Source organism: Mchenga conophoros, linkage group LG11, assembly GCF_057382185.1.
Source record: "Mchenga conophoros isolate Kocher_MC1m ecotype Shallow Benthic linkage group LG11, M_conophoros_male_GT1.1, whole genome shotgun sequence".
NCBI lineage: Eukaryota > Metazoa > Chordata > Actinopteri > Cichliformes > Cichlidae > Mchenga > Mchenga conophoros.
The window spans coordinates 39,833,495-39,852,527 of record NC_140536.1 but is presented as its reverse complement, the minus strand read 5'-3'; the positions used below and the strand labels follow the sequence as shown (position 1 = coordinate 39,852,527).

At 41.5% G+C, this 19,033-nt stretch overlaps 1 protein-coding gene across 8 annotated transcripts in view; it reads left to right on the top strand.

Annotated features, from left to right (window-relative positions):
* The first annotated feature begins 11,260 nt into the window (after window positions 1-11,260).
* The window catches only part of cspg5a (chondroitin sulfate proteoglycan 5a), a 62,644-nt gene continuing 54,871 nt past the window's right edge, over window positions 11,261-19,033 (top strand). For all 8 annotated transcript variants that reach the window (XM_085293016.1, XM_085293014.1, XM_085293012.1 and 5 more), the window contains exon 1: window positions 11,261-11,815. In XM_085293016.1, the coding sequence (XP_085149142.1) occupies window positions 11,719-11,815 (97 nt within the window). In that variant the 5' untranslated portion in view covers window positions 11,261-11,718. The remainder of the gene's footprint in view (window positions 11,816-19,033) is intronic.

Here is a 19,033-nt window from a genome sequence, read left to right as displayed (position 1 = left end):
CATATGCTGCAGTGTAGTGCCACTAATAAGTTGTCGTTCTTGGTTGCTACAGTTTCTTATTAGTGCTATCCATGTTTAGCACATTTTCAGCTGAGTTCACAAACTCATGACTCACCATGTCTTGGATACCAAGTATTTTAGGGCTTCAGAAATAATCACAGTTGGCCAAAAAAGAGTTTGGTGTTGAAATTAAGGTCAGACTTAAGGTCACAACTTTCTCATAGCAAGTAATCCAAACCATGCAGTAACATAAAAAAGTAATAAAAAAAATATTTGCTGTGTTTCAACAGTTTTGTGTGTATTCATCACTGCTGAAAACTGAGTGCATCGAGCCATGTGTATCCGTTTGTACACTCTCTAAATCCTGCACCAGCTGAAAGCGCCACAGGTCTTTGCCCTTTTGTTGGAGGAGACTGTTGCCATAGCAAAGGCTCAGTTGTTACACTGCCTGTGGCAACAAGCAGTTTGCCTGGCAGGTCACCATGTGAGGCCACTGGCACCGCTCTGTGATGACTTTAAATGCCTTTCTCCAATAGCCTCCAACCAGCTGCACAGGTATATAGATAAATTAAAATCCTATGCTAGCTGCAAGTGTTTTGCAGTTAATTTTAGGCCACTACAAATCTGTGGTCACTACTAGCAGTAGGATTAGCATTTTTCATATGGCAGCTAGTGAAACTGTTTAGATGTTGACTCAAAATTTAAGGGAACTCTTCAACAATAGTCAGTAGTAGTCAACAATAGCCTAACCTGAAACACTCCTATTGCCAGCTATGCGGACCAAGGCCTTATTACGGTTGTATAAGGATCGGGCCACACACCCCATACTCCCGAAGCACCTGCTGCAGCACACGCTGAGAGACACGGTCGAATGCCTTCTCCAAATCCACAAAACACATGTAGACTGGTTTGGCAAACTCCCATGCACCCTCAGGTATAGAAGGATAAAGAGCTGGTCCAGTGTTCCACGACCAGGATGAAAACCACATTGTTCTTCCTGTATCCGAGGTTCGACTAATGGACGGACCCTCTTCTCCAGCACCCTGGCATAGACTTTCCCAGGGAGGCTGTGGAGTGTTATAGCTGGAACACACCCTCCGGTCCCCCTTCTTAAAAATGGGAACCACCACCCCAGTCTGCCAATCCAGAGGTACCGCCCCTGATCTCCACGCAACATTGTAGAGACGTGTCGACCAAGACAACACAGGCTAACCAAGCCCGGTAAGACTCCTCCTTTAGCCTGGTGGCTCCCTTCATCACCTTGCGATCGCAGCTCAGTGAAGCGGCTTTGGCAATGGAGGTGCAGGTCTGGTGATACGATTACAAAATTGATCATCAAATCACTGAATTGCTACCGTATTGCAGTGGAGGGGTTTGTGTGTCCCAGGGATCCAACGGGCTATGTTGTCTGGGGGCTTTTGCCCCTTGGTAGGGTCTCCCATGGCAAATTGGTCCTGGCTGAGGGACCAGACAAAGAGCAATTCAGAAGACCCCTGTGAGTAGAACATCAAGGGAACAGTTCACCCTGCTTGGGATAGGGTTACCGGAGCCCTGCCCTGGAACTAGGCCTGGGGAGGGTGCCTGAGGGCCGGGCCTTAGTCCATGAGGCCCGGCCAGGCACAGCCTGAAAAAGGGACATGGGCACATCTTCCTGCAAGCCCATCACCCGCAGGAGGCGCCATAGGAGTTGAGTGCATTGTGTGCCAGGCGGCAGCCAGGACCGGAGGCCTTGGCGGACCGATCCCCAGCTACCTAGTCTAGTGTACACTGTCTAAATATATTGATAATGCAAACCACATAATTGTCTATTAATAATTTGGTCATGCTGTTTTCACAGCTGACATTTGACTGCTGTATCTGCATGTTTAAAAGGGCATAAATGTTGTGCCTGTGTGTGCACTGTGTATGTGCCAATAAGTGTCTGTGAGTATCATAAAAAATGGAGAAGGGTAAAGTAGGCCAGCTGTTCACAGCACTACAGGAGCTGGTGGAGTGAAGGAGTGATACAAAGACTGCACCCTTCCCTTCCTCTCTTTCTCATCTTTTGTCTCCTCCCCCAAAGCCATTGTTTCACTATAGTCCTTTATCTGACTTTTACACACATGTAGTCAGTGATGTGGACTGAAAACTGCAATGTTGTTTGAAAGCATGACGTGATAGTGATGACTTGAGTCATGATTTAAACCACGATATACAGATGAGGATTTATTCTGGTTAAATTAATGATTCAGTTAACTCTGCATTAATTTTTATTGCTACAGTCATTCTAATGATTGAAATAGACCTGCAGCAGGTTAGGGTTATTAAGGACAGAAATGTCAGTGTACTAACAAGTAAAGTGAGCGTGCTGAGAAGATGGATGGAGTGCTTTGAGGCGCTGATGAATGAAGAAAATGAGGGAAAGTTAGTCAATTGGAAGGTGGCTGGCCTAAATAACTTGCCTGTGGAGGTATGAAGATGTGTAGGAGAGAGGACAGTGATGTGCAGGGGTGCAGTAACCACAGAGGGATACATCTGAGGAGGCATACCTTGGAGATATGGGGAAGAGTTGCGGGAGCTAGGTTAAGAGGAGACGTGATGGTCAGTAAGTAGCAGTATGGTTTCATGCAGAGACAGAGTCAATGTTTGCTTTGAGAGTGATACTGGGGAAGTATAGACAAGGTCAGAAGAAGCATCACTGTGTCTTCTAGAGAAAGCCTATAATAAACTGTCAAGAGAGGAACTGCGGTACTGCAAGTTTGCGGTAGGGGTGACTGATGGGTTCAAGGTGGCCATGAGATCATCAGGTGTCAGCTCTTAGGCCCTTCTTATTTGGTGATGGACAGGTTAACAAATAAGGCCAGACAGGAGTCTCTGTGGACTATGTTGTTTGCAACAACATAAGTGAGAGCAGGGAGCAGGTGGACAAGAGTCTGGAGAGGTAATATATGTAGCAAAGACGATGCAAAGAATTGAGGTATTGAAGGTGGACGAGTTTCCATACCTTGGGTCAACCATCCAAAACAACAGACAGTGTTTAACGGAGGAAAGAAGAGAGTGAAGGCAGGGTGACGTGGGTGAAGATGAGTGTCGGGGTAATTTGTGACAGACGGACAGAAGAATGAAAGCTGATGTTTACAGACATGACAGTGGTGTACAGTGACGTTTACAGAAGGGCAAACAGAGATTCAGCAGTGTCATTGAGTTTCATGGGGCCCTGTTTTGAGACCAATAACCTTTGCTCCATACATCCGTCCCTTAAGTAACGTTATAAAAAAACGCAAAACCTAAATTTTTATTGCTATTTAAAGAGGTATATTTATCTGTGAAGCCAGATGATAAAGAGCAGTTAAACTACAGGCATGTTTAAAAGACATACAGGCCTGGGTGACCTGTAGTTTCCTACTTCTAAATTCAAACAAAACTGAAATTTTCGTACTTGGCCCTTGAAGAAACAATGTGTCTAACCAGATACTGACTTGGATGGCATTACCCTCGTCCCTAGCAGCACTGTGGGGACTCTTGGAATCATTTAGAATTCATTATTATTGGGTTGTTCTGTAAGTTCCCTTAAAAGCTTTCAGTTTGTCCAAAACACTGCAGCGAGAGCACTGACAGGGAAGGGGGAGATAATATTTCTCCCATATTTTGACTTGTCTTTATTGGCTTCCTCTAAAATCTAAATTTCAACTTAAAATCCTTCTACTCACCACAAAACATTGTATAACCATGTCCCATCATATTGTTAAGACCTCATAGTATTATATTAGATGTCATATTAGCACCTATCTTATCAATTGAACACTTTGCTCTCAGATTGCAATCTTATTTTTTTCCTAGAGTTTCCAAAAGTAGAATGGGAGACAAAGCCTTCAGATGTCAGAGTTTAGCTAGGGCTAGATCAGGTGACCCTTAAGCCTCCCTTAGTTAAGCTTCTGTAACTTCTGGCCTGCTGTGGAACTTCCTGTGATCCACAGCATTTCTTCTTCCAACACTGACCTCATTGGATTTTACAATTCAGTTCAATTCAAGTTTATTTATATAGCACCAAATCACAACAACAGTTGCCTCAACAGTCGCTTTACATTGTAAGGTAGACCCTACAATAATACATACAGAGAAAACCCAACAATCACAGAAAGGGTGATTTTTTACTCTAAACTCAATAAGAGTTTAAATTGCACATTAGATTTTGATTGGCTTTTGTCTAAGTTAACAGTTTAAATGAATTTATATTACATACAACTGGCATGCCACTGTCATGGAATGGGCCCCAGTCCTCTCGTGACTCAAACAAACAGCCGCATGGATTTTCTTATCATTTCTACCTAATTGTGTTATAGTTCTTAGTGGGTCTTATTAACTAATGAAAACAAATTATTTAAATCTAGCTTAGATTTGGTTGGTTCTTTTTCTTCTCTGCCACCTCTCTGTACTTTCTGGCAAGCGTGTCTCTCTCACTCTGGAACTACTCGATCTGTGGTGACTGGTCCCACCAACCTGCCAAGTATTTGTTATGCTGTTTGCCATCTCTCTACATTCTTTTCTCTATCCTCGCTTTTTCCTAACCTTTAGTCAGAGCACATGGCTGTTCTCACTGAGCCTGGTTCTGCTGGAGGTTTTTTCCTGATAAATCGGTTGATATTTATGCCCAGGTGTCAAGTATTTCCTTACAGGAGATTGTTGGCTTCTCTATAAAGTTTTTTAAGGTAAGTGAGATTAGTGTTTATTTTTTATTAATTTGCAGTACATAATTCAAATTTAACTGAAATGAATGAGTGTATGTGGCTACAAATGAAACATCTGTTGAATGATCATGACAAGGACAGAAGTGATGTACATTAAATTTTAATTTCCGCAGAGCTTCCAAGTTCCTGTGTTCACCACAAATGTAACATCTTTTCACTGAGATAGATTTAGTTTTGTCAGGTGTTTAGAGCATGTTGGACATGAATCAGGTGGATTTCCTGTAGAAGAAACCTGTTGTATTCTCTCCCTGTGAAGCAAATCCACTCAATACTGCACCTGAAGCTTGTACTATGAAGCTGGATTTGAGCTTATCTGGATAACTTCAGGGTTAACTCTGAGTTGTCGGTATGATGAAGGGAATTCCATCACCATGGTAACTTGTTCAGCTGAGCTGATCTAACGTGCTCCGAAGCAGGCCATGTTTGAGATCAACAGATATGAAATAGCCGCTTACTGACAGTCAGTTCACAGGAAAACAGTGCCACCATTCCTGGAAGATGCCTCAGACCTCTGTGCAAAGATGACTTTTAAAGATGCTGCGAACACTACATGTTTTTTGTAGCTAGACTGGTAAACCTTGGGTTGAGCTATCGAGTTGCTAATCACCTTTGTGTGACCCCTTACCCAAGTGAGGGCAATCTGAACCCCTAACCCACATCTGAAAAATGGTCATATGACTCATTTGACCATTTTAGCACTTTGACATGACCCTGACTCATTTCAAATGAGTCAGGGTCATGTCAAAGTGCCAAAATTGCTAACATAGGTTAGCTGTGTCCATAAACTATGCAGCTACATCACACAGACAGCCTCTAATGAGTGCTACGTGCTTATAAAACACATTTTCATTCACCAAAACTGCAGCACAAACTTCTTGGATGTTTTTTCCTCACAGCAATATTTATCAGATAATCCTATGAAAATGCTCCAAAAGGCAACAAAACAATAAACATTCATGAGAAGTGGCAATACTAAATGTCAGGTTGGAATTAGAAGGAGTAAAATTTATCCCACATGGGGAGAGATGATCCAAGTTTTTTTGACAGGAATGATTTCAAGATATTTATACGAAGAATAAGTGAATGAAAATGTGAAGATGGGTGAGAGCCTCCATCTGGAGATAGACATTGCTGCTGTAGTCTACAAACAGGAAACAAACGGGAAATGTTTGAAATGCTCTGTTTGTTTTTTGAACCACGCTGTTCTGCTAAAAATAAAGTATCAAAAGATACAGCACACAACAAATTATTGTTAGGTTTCAAGTACTGTGTAATCATAACAATACTTTAATACGTGGTAAATTTGGGACTTTATTACATAAGCCTTTTTAAAATGTATCTATCTGGCTGAGGGTCTTTTGCGGTGGTCTGTTGGTGCAGCACATTCTATCTTGGGATGCTCAATGGATATAACGGAGGTGTGGGGAGAGAGAAGAGCTCTCTCTCTGTCTTCACTGAGGAAGAAAGCCTCCCTCCCCCTGCATGAAACTCTGACAGCACTGGACAGCTCCTTCAGTGACCGGATGCTCCACATACAGAGTTCAAAGGAGCAACGCTGCACGTCTTTTCCTCCCGCTGCTGTCAGATTGTTCAAACACTGTTCCCTAAACCCTCCTGAAATATGTACACTATTTGTTTGTGTTTTAATGTGTAATAAAAACAGTCACACTGTAGCATTTATGTTTTTAATGTGTGAAACTCATGCAAATGAAATCTGTAAGTATATCAAACACAGTAATTATTCCTCATCTTTTTGGACCACAAATGTTTTTTTTAGGATATAGGCAAGAAAATGAATGAGCATCAACTCTAAAAAGACTGACTTACAAAATCTGTAACAATAAGTCAGGAAACAGCATCTTATTTTCACATGTATGCCAAGCAGCATTCTCCTGGTTTCAAAACCAGATTCTGCTCTCGTCACCCTTTGTCAAAGTAACCTAATGAGACTGGATATAATTTACGCTGCGTGTATGGAGATATAGGTCATACAATAACCCCAGGTCTGCAATTACTTACAAGACTGCTGTGGCGTTTGTTTCAGGAAGCTCCAGTTGTTTGGAACACCGCCAGTGAGCAATTTGCTTTATGGGTCACAACTACATCTACCTTGTGCAGATGCTGACTTAAACTGGCAGGGTACGTGTCCCCTCACAAAGCCCCAGCACAGTTATTTTCATACATGTCCTAAAATGATTTCTGTCTTTATTATTATGGGCCAGAATAATGCACCAGCCAGTCATCCAAAAGTGTATATTTTCCTCTTTTATTTCAAAATTTTGAGGATGTTGTTCTTGGCTGGAACTTCTAGATAAGGAAATGACACTGCAGCAGGGAAATGTGAAACTCGTTGGTTGTTCAACTTTATTAGAAATGATTTTCATTATTCTGCTTGCACTGTGACAACAGAGCAAGTGGAGGATGGAGGAAAACAAGAGTAGGTGATGAAGAATGTAATGCTCAGGATGCCATATCATTTATTATTCCATCAGAGGTGCTGAGCCGGGGGGGATGGGGGTGGGGTGGAGGCTTCTTTTGTTTCAGGGGTTGACCGAGAGATTAAATGGGCCTAATCTGTGTGTTGATGAGCACCGTTTCCTGTTTAATAACACAGAAGCGCCCGGACTGTCATAACAACAGCACGTGACCCTGATACGTACACGATAGTAGAAAGCATTGACCCTAAAACAGTGGGAAATGCCACACGTCCAGACAGAATTAGGCTGATGTTCATGTGTAGTTCCTAATCTGTGTGCTTGTTTACAGTGAACATGAAGGTTATCCCGTTGTAACAGAAGACATCAGACCTTACTATCGATACACATTTTGTTTGCAGCTGCCAAAGAAACTGTGTTGGAGTTTCTGTGATACCAGTTCTTGTACATTTGAAGACTTTTAATTATGTAAACAAGTAGCCTGTTGACTAGAAATTCAACAACAATTTTAGCGATCAATTAAACTTTCATGAATAGCTGGGTTTCCGACTGATGCAAACAGGAAATTTGAGTCACCACCATTTAAGATTTTTAATTTAAAAATATTAAATTATATTTTTAATCCTAATTTAATGAACATTCTCCTTTCACAGCAGATTTATGACATTACGCTTTATGAAATTGCCATGTTTACTTGTGCGACTTTATCTCAGTGCTGTTTCTACACACCGATTTAAATGATGCATACAATACATTGAGGACATTTTGAGTGCCCAGAATAAGAATCCTTTTATCTTATTGACTTTTTGTTCCTCAAGTGCTATCATGAGGTCGATCATTTGCTGTTTTGATTCAATTATCAAAACAACTCTTGGAAAGATTTCCACGAGATCTGGTGCCCAACAGCCAGCTGAAAGTCACGGCAAACCATGAAATAGTCACCAAACTCTGGTTTCTTGCTGTAGGGCCTTCTGTGGAATTTGTTCTATTGTAACCCTTGTGTTGTCCTCGGGTCAAAAATGGTCCCTAGGCGAATGGCAAACAAGTATATGGGAATCCCGAGGACAACAGTGCTGTGCTCCAGTTTCCTCAATAAGAAAAATTAAACAAATAAGGAAAATGAAGCAGTACTCATCAGAGCAGCATAACACCTAATCCTTTTTGTTTCATACTATTACTTACCTCTCTATTAATTAATTACTTGACCTACATCTGCCAAAATGTGAATCTCTTCATTGTTGGTAACTTAAGGTTACCTCTTCACAATGTGGAGAAAACAAAAATCTGTGAAATGTAACTCTTTAGTTTTTCTACTTTGAGATTTGGTCCTGATTAGGATTCATTCTAACTCTAATGCTACATATTCACCATAGGCCATATCTGATATGTTATCCTGCTAAACTATGGGCATGATACCCATGAAACACCAGCATGCTTAGACTGTTAGCGTGGAAATCTTGCTTTGCACACCTTAGTTCTCCTTTATTGCATCTTCCAAAATCATTAGTTTATAAAAATGATGAATTTTGGACCAATAATTCAGCCTGCCAACTGACAACATTAATGCAAACAGCTGAATGAGATGAAGAAAACACTGGTGAAAAGGCAAATAAACCAGTTTATTAGACTTGGGAGATATCTCGTTTTGGTGAAAGATTGTTCTGAAATGCACCAGAAATGAATTTTCATACCAGATAGGGCAACTTTTGTTATTTCTTCTCTGTCCAGCATTGCTGTCAGTGGCATCACACAGTGGAATAGATAAAGCAGTCGCCCAGAAAATCAGATGAAAGCTGAAATGAACAGAAAGGTCAGCAGTGTGGATGCATTATTGTTGTGGTCATGAGTACACTGAAGCTTCTGTGGGTCATTGCAGGAGGTGGAAGGAGAGAGGGAGATGAAGAGTATTTTGGTTGAGGATAGGTCTTTGTTACATGCTGGATCTGTAATATTTTATATTATTTAAATCAAAGCTGCCAAGTTGTCCTTGTGACCCACTTTTCACAATTCACTGCACACATTTTCTATTCTGCTAAACATTTAGTAAAAAATCCAAAATCTGCCATTGCTGCTGCTTTCAAATGCACAGATGCACATAAGCAGCCAAGTAGTGTTACAAGAACACACACATATATGTATAAATATAAATACACATGCACACCCAAGCACAAAACACCTCCTGTTGCCCAGCCTCGTTCTCTTCCTTTATGCTGTTTTTGTGTGGAAGAATGCCCACGACCCCCACCACGATCATTACCCCCAAGGCCCTTGGGCATTCATCACCATGTGCATCCCCCTCTTTTCACCGCAGACACCCCCATCCCTCCTCTAGGCCTACTCCCCCTCTTTTGTTTGAGTCTCTGTGTCACACCATCAAACAAAGCTAGTTGTTTTGACTGCACTACACTTTTTTTTAACATGATCTCAAACTACCTCATTCTCTCTGAGACGCATATGCAGTGAACAAAGGAAAGTAAAGCTCCTTCGATAGTGACTGATCTCCTTCGTCGGAAAAAAAGTGGCCAGAGTGAAGAGTGCACTTCTATTGAGATCCAGCATGATCAGATGAATAGCAAATGATCGCAACCTGTGGGAAAGGGTTGGAAGGAGGGTGGAGGTGATGAAAAGTTTAGAAAAAGAAAAGTGGGAATGGAAGAGTGATGGATGAGGAAAACTTTGACTCTCGGGGAAGAAGTGAGAAGTCTTGGGATGCAGGTGGAAAATCGAAGAAAATGTTTATTGAAGGAAAAGGAGGCTTTGACTTAATCAGTGAAGAAGAGGAGGGAAACTTTCTTAAAGAATGAGAATAAAAGGTTTTAACAAGAATGGGAAAGGTTTTTGGAAAAATGAAGAATGAGATATATTCTGCAATAAATACATGAATTAATGTATGTATAATGAGTCAGAGGAAGAAGGACAAAAAACAAAGGCATTAAAAAGAGGGGGTGATGAAGAGAGGTGAATGAAACAGTATGGAAAGAATAAACCATCAACAATGGGAAGACAACATTCCATGTTGACCTTAAAAAAGAGTGAAATGAGGTGGAAAAGTTGGGAGAGTAAGAAAAGAGTCACCCAGAAAAGGATTCACTTGTTTTTAGAAAAAAGGGGAAAGGGCAAGTGCCTTAGGATGAGGAACTAGAGAAAAAAGAGTTCAAAATGAATGGAGAAAGGAGGAGGGAATGTGTTTTGAGAGAGGATGGATTTAGAAAGAATAGAGACAAAGACAAGAATTTTGAAGAAGAGGAAGCTGCCAGGATTAAACATATATATATATATATATATATATATATATATATATATATATATATATATATATATATATATAAAAAGCTTGAGGAAAGTGTAGTCCATCAGATTTATGTGGTCTGTGGGAGATTCAGCAGTACTGGGAATGGTTGGCGTGCTAGTGGGAGATGCTTAGGCAACAAAAGACCAGCATCAGGTGTAGTAGGCCTCTTTGCTCAGTGAAGGAGACTGAATCAGTCCTCCAAGCTAAATGTGTGCAGTAAATGTACCATCAGTTAGTGAGTTACTACAGCTGATTAGCTGATAACTTGGGGATGGATGCTTCCCCTAGATGTCAAAGCACTTCTTTAGGAATCATAAACTAAACCTGTAGCTGCCTGGGCTGTGCGAACTTCAATTTATGTCAAGCACAGATTAGTATCCATAGCGTTTTAACTGTTTTGAACTTACCATACATCTTGCTCTGTTCTGTTTGTGTTTTAAGATTTTTTTTGACTTAGTGAGGAGGAAAATAATGCCAGAGAAAATTGTAAGGATGGCAGCAATAATGGGCAAAAGTAGAGGTTTAGGGTCTGGAAAGGGGGCGAAATGGAATATGAGGGAAGGAAGAATATTGTAGGAGATGTATACATGGGGGGAGACAAAATGTTTTATGGATAAGCAAGATGGATAAAAGGGCTTTGGCGATAGAAAAAGTCGGGGAAAGTTTTAGGAAACCGGAGGATGAGGGGAGTAGGAGTAGGGAGACTTCAAGGGGAAATGAACGAGGGAGGGAAGGGAGGAGGGATGAGGATGGGGGCGTAGGGAAGAAGAGGAGGGGGGCATCACCGGCCCTTTTTTCTCCTCCCCAGATGATGAGAAGGCTGCCGAGCGCACTGCACACCGCCGTACGTTTGTTCCCTTCTCAGTCACAAAGTGCCCAAAGCACCAATCCGTTCCGAGCTAAACCGAGCCACGGCGTGCGTCTACTCCCCCAAAAGTAACCCCCGCCTCCACCACCACCACCACCAACACCCCACCACCGCCGTCTCCGACCGCCGCTTTTTGGCGATGGAGCCGTAACCAGCCTCACTGCGTTGAACAAGCGAGTGAAAGAACGGAGCAGATACGCGGAGACAGCTGAGACCAAGCGGCTATGGAGGAGAAGCGCGGGGAGGCTTGAGTCTAGACCGCACGCAAATCAGCAGCTCCACTTGTCCGGATTACTTTTTGCAACCTCCACCGAACTCTCTTGTTATTAAAATTATAACAAAAAGGATTCTCTCTTCTTTCGTCTGACCATCAAAGCCTATCACTCTACAGCAAGGATGCAGGAGAAGCAAGCGATCTTTTGCACGGGATGCTGGAGACTAACGCTGCTGTCGTGCGTCCTGGCTCTGCACTTGATCCCGTTGTCTGTCCGCGGTAAGAAACTGCCCTTCACTGTCCAGTTTAATCACCTCAAAATGTTTTATTCCTTGATTTTTCTTTTTTTTTTTTTTTCCTTTCTTCCATTCTTTTTTTTTGTTAAATTTCTTGCTGCTGCAGCAAGTCAGGGTACCTTAACACACTCCCACAGGGCAGCCAGAAAGGAGGTCAGTGAGGCTCTGATTGTAGGTTAGGCAACACTTCACACTCAATAGACTACAGTTGGGTGCCATATTAATAACGTTTTATTGGTCATTTTCTAATCAATGCAATCTGAAATAAATCTGATTTCGGAGGATGCGTCGTCGAAAATGGGCTATATGTTAAATAAATATATACATTTTATTGACAGTAAAACAGCTGTCACCTGGACATCACGCTGTAGGGCTTCCTGTGCAATTTCGTGTGAATCTTTACATTTTAGGAGAGAAAATGTCCTGATTAGGTCACGGAAAGCTCACCATTGAACACAGGTCCCAGTGGGGATGTCATGGAGATGCTACGAGAAACAAAAATGGCATAAAGCAAAATCAGGTCAGGATAAACGCACGAGTCGGCAATTTAAGTCCTCGTGAATATATTATGGAAACACCAGAGGAGGCAACAACTGGGTCAATTTAAACCCATACGGACACGGCGCAAGAGGGGGTGTTAAGACATAAGTTAAAATATTACCGTGAGTCTGTGGAAGGGCTTATATGGGGATGTCATAGAAGTATACGACTATATGTTCTCAGTGTTCAGTGTTGCAAGCAATGTAAGTCATTATGCAGCAGGGGAGGGTTTAAAAACCGTTTAACTGGCTCCAGCATTAAAGACATGCCGATGCACCGACACGGCGGCATTTTGGACGTCAGTCACCGACAAATCAACTCAGTAAATCATCACTTTGAGCACTGCGGGCACACATTAAGCAGCAGCAGGAACATTTTTGAGAGAATTTAGAGATTTGTGGCAGTGACAGCGTCCAGTCGATGCAGTAAACCGGTTCCCTGGAGGCGCACTGGCACTACAGCGACACAAAGGCGAGGATTAGGGCCGGGGGGGACCTGATGAATAATTCATGAAGGGATCTGAACGGACATTCTGATACACAGAGAGGAAGGGGAAAAAACATTAAAAAAGACAAGAAAGCTCTCTGCCTCTGCCTGTGTGTGTGTGTCTTTGTCTGAGATTCATTGCGCACGGCCGAGCTACATTGCTGTCAGATTAATAATGCAGGAGCGTGCACGAGATGGAATCAGTCTGGCGTTATAATCTAATATAATCTGGCTGATTCCTTTCATAACGCTCGCTGAAATTCATGGAGTGTGATTGTGAGGTTAAAGCCACATATTTTATTGTCCGCCTGTTTAATACTGAGCAAAATCCATAAATGTGTCTGGAAGCTTTCTACACATTCAGCAGCAGCCGAACAAAAATAATGACTTAACCCTCCGACCAAATTATGTCATTTCATTCAGCAGCCTTTGTTCCAGTTTCCCGCACCAATGTCATGGATGCAAGCAGGCCGTTTCTCCTGCTTTGTCACACTAAAGTGTGATGATGAAAACCAGTTTTTAAAGGATTTTAAAAGTTTTTCAAACCTTACCCATGCAATGTAATGCACATTGATGATAGAGCTTTAGATTCATTTAAATGAACATTTTTTTTAAATGTATTTATCCCAAGCAAAGTTATATGTGAGGATTAATAATGCTGCAAGGCTTTCTAGGACAACTGGAACCCCCCCCCCCCCCCCAAAAGTTAAAAACATTCAACTACATGCATCTCTAAAATTATTTGCTGGAACTATTTCTAATCTGGGCGCAGTAACTCAGTGGTGTCTTTGCTGTATGCACATTTGTCAGAATATTAAGAAGTTCCCTTAAAGGTGTGTATTGATATTGCATCACGACTCCAAACTTAAATCTTTTTGGCAATATTAATCAGTTATTGCAGTGGAATCATTAAAAAATCTCCTCACAGCTACACTATCATCTGTTTTAGAGTGTAGGGGCAGCACTGCTTTGAGCTAAACATGATGAACACATATATTCTTTCCCAAATTCACCATATTAGTTTAGCACCAGGTGCTAATGAGCTAATGATTCAACCTCTTAAGCCCTCAAATGTCAGTAAGAAAATATAATTCGTTCAGCAGCTGTTGTTCATCATCACCTTTGTGGGTCAAGCTAAGAATTTTAGGGTAATAAAATACAGTTTGATCACCTTAAACTCAACTTGAGTACCAATAACTCATTTAGGGTCTTTTGTCCACACTATAGCAGGCATTTGGTGTCAGCTCAACCTTAAGTGGATGGATAACAAAAACAGGTCAGCTGATGTGGTGCAGACAACATAAAACAACCTTGGGCTAACAATCCTTCCCCCTCCTCCTTCTCCATCCACACATACACGCACATCATCATCATCATCATCATCACATCTTCTCGCTTCACCGGTGAATAAGGAGGCGGCAGCTTGCCCCACATCTGTGACTGATGCTCAGACGACCAAGGCCAACTGTGCTGAGACGATGACAGCCGACCAGAAACCCGTCACTCATTTGCTGTCGTCTTTTTCTCCCGTGGCCATTTGCAATCCTCCTCCCTCTTGTGTGTTTAACACTTTTATGTCGCCGTCTCTCCCGTCGTCCCATCCCCTATGAGCATTTCAGGTGGTTGATATGTGATGGATGGCGTAACGGTGTCCAGCGCTTGTTTCTGTAATGAATCTCATGAATCTACGCAGCCTTTCCTCATCTTATGCTCTCCCTTCATCTCCCCCCTCCTCTCTCAGTGTCTCTTCTCTTCTGGCCTGCTGACACATATCTGCATGTTGACAGATTATCTTTGATGTGCACTGGGTTAATCTTCAAGCCAAATCCTCCCTCCATGACTCCACTAACCCAGTCCAGCCTCTTTATTTTAAAAAGCAAGCAACACAAAATTTACTCCGTCTATGCTCTGGTTATTGGTGAACAATGGCTTTGCACTTGCTCATCCTCCACCTTTTGGTCTCCATGGAAACCACACACATCCACTGAACAGTGTGTTCATATCACGGGCATAATGTGCGATCGCGCTTTGAATTCCATTAAGTTCAAAATGTTGGTTGGATTTTTGGCTAATGCTTACATTTCTTGCCAAGTCTGGTGGTTCTCCGCCTACTGACCATACATGCATGTGTGTGTCTGTGTCCACTGAGAGTGGACGTAGTCTTTTATTACCAGCTCTAATTTGTAGATGTTATCATTATTTGTACTGTCTATTCATTATTTCTGGATAATGATTTCATACTCGGCGCAGTGTTTGATTTCCAGTGGAGCCAATTTAGTATTGGCTCCAGAAACAATAGTGTCTAAACTCAGCACATAGAAGCAGTCTTCATCTCTTCATGCCACCTTGCAGCTCATATACAGTTAGCCTTGGTGCTTGTTACATGTTCAGAGTTTGCATATGCACTCCAGGTTTTATAAGAAAGTACAGAAAGTGATGTGATTTTATATATTGCATCATATCTTCTATCTGAGCTGGCATGAGTGTGTCGTGGACATGCAGAGCAGCCAGGATTGATGGCTGGCGTTTCCAAAACGCTGCAGTTGTGTATAAAGAGCAGAGTTCAGGAAGCAATTAGCCGCGACAAGCGGTCTTGTTAGTAAAGTGACAGAAAATGAAAAGACAGCAGTGATATCCATTTTGTCTTCCTTGAATCAGAACAAGGAATCTGTGATGCAACACTCTGAAGATGTTTTTTTTTTTTTTAAATGATTCATTTTCAACTTCTTCTCTCAGCTGATCGCTTTGTGAGGTAACCCCAGCATATCATTTTCCTCTATTCTATATTTTATGCCCAATGCAGCCCTCCTCATTTATCCAGGCTTGGCACTGACTGAAGGAGTACCAGGGCTTGTGACTTCACTGTGACTGTGTTATTTCCTGTAATACACTTAGTAGCTTTATTTTGATGCTTTAGCAAAAGTGACACAAAAAGCTTTAACATATTAAAAACATGGATTGCATATTGCATTGGATGTGATGCATATCATTAACAATACTACTTGCCTTTTAATGCTCTGTATGAGACTCACATCAGTTCATATAAAGGTCACATCCCTCTGCACACACTCACAAACTGGGCTGCACCATAGACCTAGTTATCTGGTATTCCAGTTTTTAATCCAAACATAACTGATGCTTGTTTATCAGACCAGCTCTCTGTCATTTTTGATGTGCTGCTCCCTCTCTCCCCTACAAAAACCACATCTCCCTTTCCGCCAGTCACATTATATTAAATCCTCCATTGCTAACAGTTTTTGTGGGGCCTTCAAAGCCGCCTTAGATATTTGGACTGTACAGGCTCCCCTGCCCTATCCCAGCACTGAGGACCTTACTAATTTATTAAACACCACTTGCTCCTCAGTTATGGAGAATCATACTCCATATAAACCGAAGAATCCCAGGCCTAAACAGTCACCCTGGATCAGTGACGCCACTAGAGCTCTTAGCAGAAGATCAGAAAGAAAATGGGAAAAGGACAAGATTTAAGTCTCATTTGAAATCTTAAAAAATAAACTTCATCAGCACTTCTAGGTCTATCATTTCTCTTCAAACAGGCAGTTGTTCAACCCCTGCTGAAGTGAAGAACAACCAGCTAGACCCCATCTTACCCAACAGCTACCAAGCTATGTCTTAACTTTTCTTCCTCTTCGAAGTCTTGGAAAAATAATTTTAAATCAGTTTCTTACATATTTGCAACATAACCAAATCTTTGAAAAGTTTCAGTTGGATTTCGGGGCCAATTATAACACAGAGTCAGCCCTGCTGAAAGTATTACACCGATCTGCTCCTGTCAGCTGATTTAAGGCTAGCTGATATCAAAGCAACATCCCCTGGTATTATGAAGCATACATATCCCAGTGACCGACAGTGATGATATTCCACAGATCTGAATTTCAGTGGCTGACATGAGGGCACAGATGGATATTTGATTAAAGTAGTATTCAGCACAAAGTGAATCTGCCCACAGTTTACGATATAAGTCAAGCAGGATGTTATGAAACTTTTATGTTAACTTTTGAAGTTGTGCACTTTTGCAGTATTTTAAAGGTACTGTTTGATACTTTTAGCATTTTTTCTTTCTTACTTACTGTTTGGTGGTGTGTGGAAATAATGCAAAGTTGCATCCCAAGTATAGGAAGCGTTATATGAATACAGTTATACATGTGATGACTTATGTACAAAGCATTATCATGTCATTGGCTATTATGTGTTTCATCCCAGATAAATCTGTTTGTTAGGAACCTATATGATCCTAATCTTACCTGAAATATCCTCACACCTGGATCTGCCCACAGATCACTGCTAGCATACGCAGGTGGCCACGGGCTTGACCCGACCAGCTGCTGTCCAGGCTTTATTGGCATTGCTGTGTGTGTGCAGACAGACTGTCCTCTACACAAAAGTGTGTGTGTGTGATTTGTCGAAAAGTAGCAATGCCCAGTGAAAAAGGACAAAAAGTCTAAAATGTGTGTTGTATGTTCCAGGCAAAGTGGTACCAGTTTGCTTATAGTTTCAGCGATACATCACGACACAAGCATAATTTGTTAAGTTAATAAAACTAAATGTCAGATTTTGCTTATTGAGGTCACGAGTGAATAATGTCCTTAAAAGCAGACACTGAGCCAAATGGAGCAGCAAGCTATGAAAATAGAACGCAAAGTATGTTGAGTTATTTTATGTGAACTTCCACTGAGTGTTTTCATTATGCATAGTAAAGAAATTATAAATTGATTCAGAAACTGTTGGATATCTCTGGAAGGGCAGTCAGTCTCATATTTCTAAAGGTTCTTGTGTTTATTTGAGAAAAGTTGTGGCTTTTAAAAAATTGAACAACAGCAATACTGCAAGAAAAACTCTTCAACATGAAGATAAATGCAGAGTGCGATACCAGACCTCCTGCTGAATGTAATCACATTTATTCACTGATGGTAGTTTAAATGGTTTCGCTGGTTGGAGTGTGATTGAACGTGCAAATTTACTGCATCAGTTCCACACATTTGGTGCGATGACTTAATTTGTTCTTGTAGACAAAATCACCAAAGTGACAGCGGAGTTATTTTTGCCATACTTATTAAGACGCCCAGTCTCAGGGCTGTCGCATTTAAATAAACCACCCACCTCTGCACTTGGAACAGCTGCTCCTTAGTGTCGCTCATATTATTGTTTCAAACAAGAGCTCAGAAAGTGAGTCCACAAGTGCAGCAGAATTAACAGAGTCCACCTACACTCGCCGTTCCTTGTTCCACAACCTGTGAATTACAGCCCACATCTGACATTTCTTCTTCCAGGCTGGTGGTGTTCATTGACGTCTGTTTTTTGCAGTGTAATGTTTATTTGTATCAGGACAAGTACAGTATGTAATATAAATTAACGCAATAGTCACCTGCATTCATAGCTAAAACACTGCACTGTTTGAAGTACCCAACATAGGTTGGGTTTACAAAGAGGAACATGGGAAAAATATTCTTACATAGCCTTGAAGCTTTAAAAATTGCCACAGAATAATGAGAAGAATTAAACTGATATGCTGGAGTGAGAACGGTCTGCCTTTGATATGGTGAAACTGGTAATCTTGCAACAGATAAAAACTGCTAAAGCTCACCTGTGTCCCTCTATTTTCATTTTCTTCCCTTTTATGTCATCATCCTTGTGCCCAGGTGTTTTTGCTGCAGCTCTGACTCACAGGTGTGATTGTTGTCAGTAACCGTCCTTGGCATTGATCCTCTGCCGTTTTTTTCCTTTCCTTTTCTTTTTTGACTAAAGAGAGTCATGAAAATCCTTGACAAAGTTTCATGAGCAGTTTGACAGTCATTGGGTGCCTCTGTCCTTTCTCCCCCCTCAAAGACAATATGATACAGGATGTGTGCTTTTTTTTTCCTTTGCAGTGCTGAGTTGGCGCACTCAAACTCTGCATACCCTTGAACATTAATTTACATGTTTCTGTCTTTATGCAGGTAGTGTGTGTGTGAGGCAAAAGGTGAAAAATGTATGAAAGATGAATCAGATCTTTTTTCGCTTGTGTGTAGGCTTGCACCTGTCTCTTTGTGTTACCAGTACTACAGAGTAGCAGCTTTCTACTGTCTATCTCTCTTAAAATGTGTTTGTTTTTAATGTGTTATGTAGGTGCTAGACTGCCTGTCTGAGAGCGTGTCCTTGGTGATGCGAGTCACTG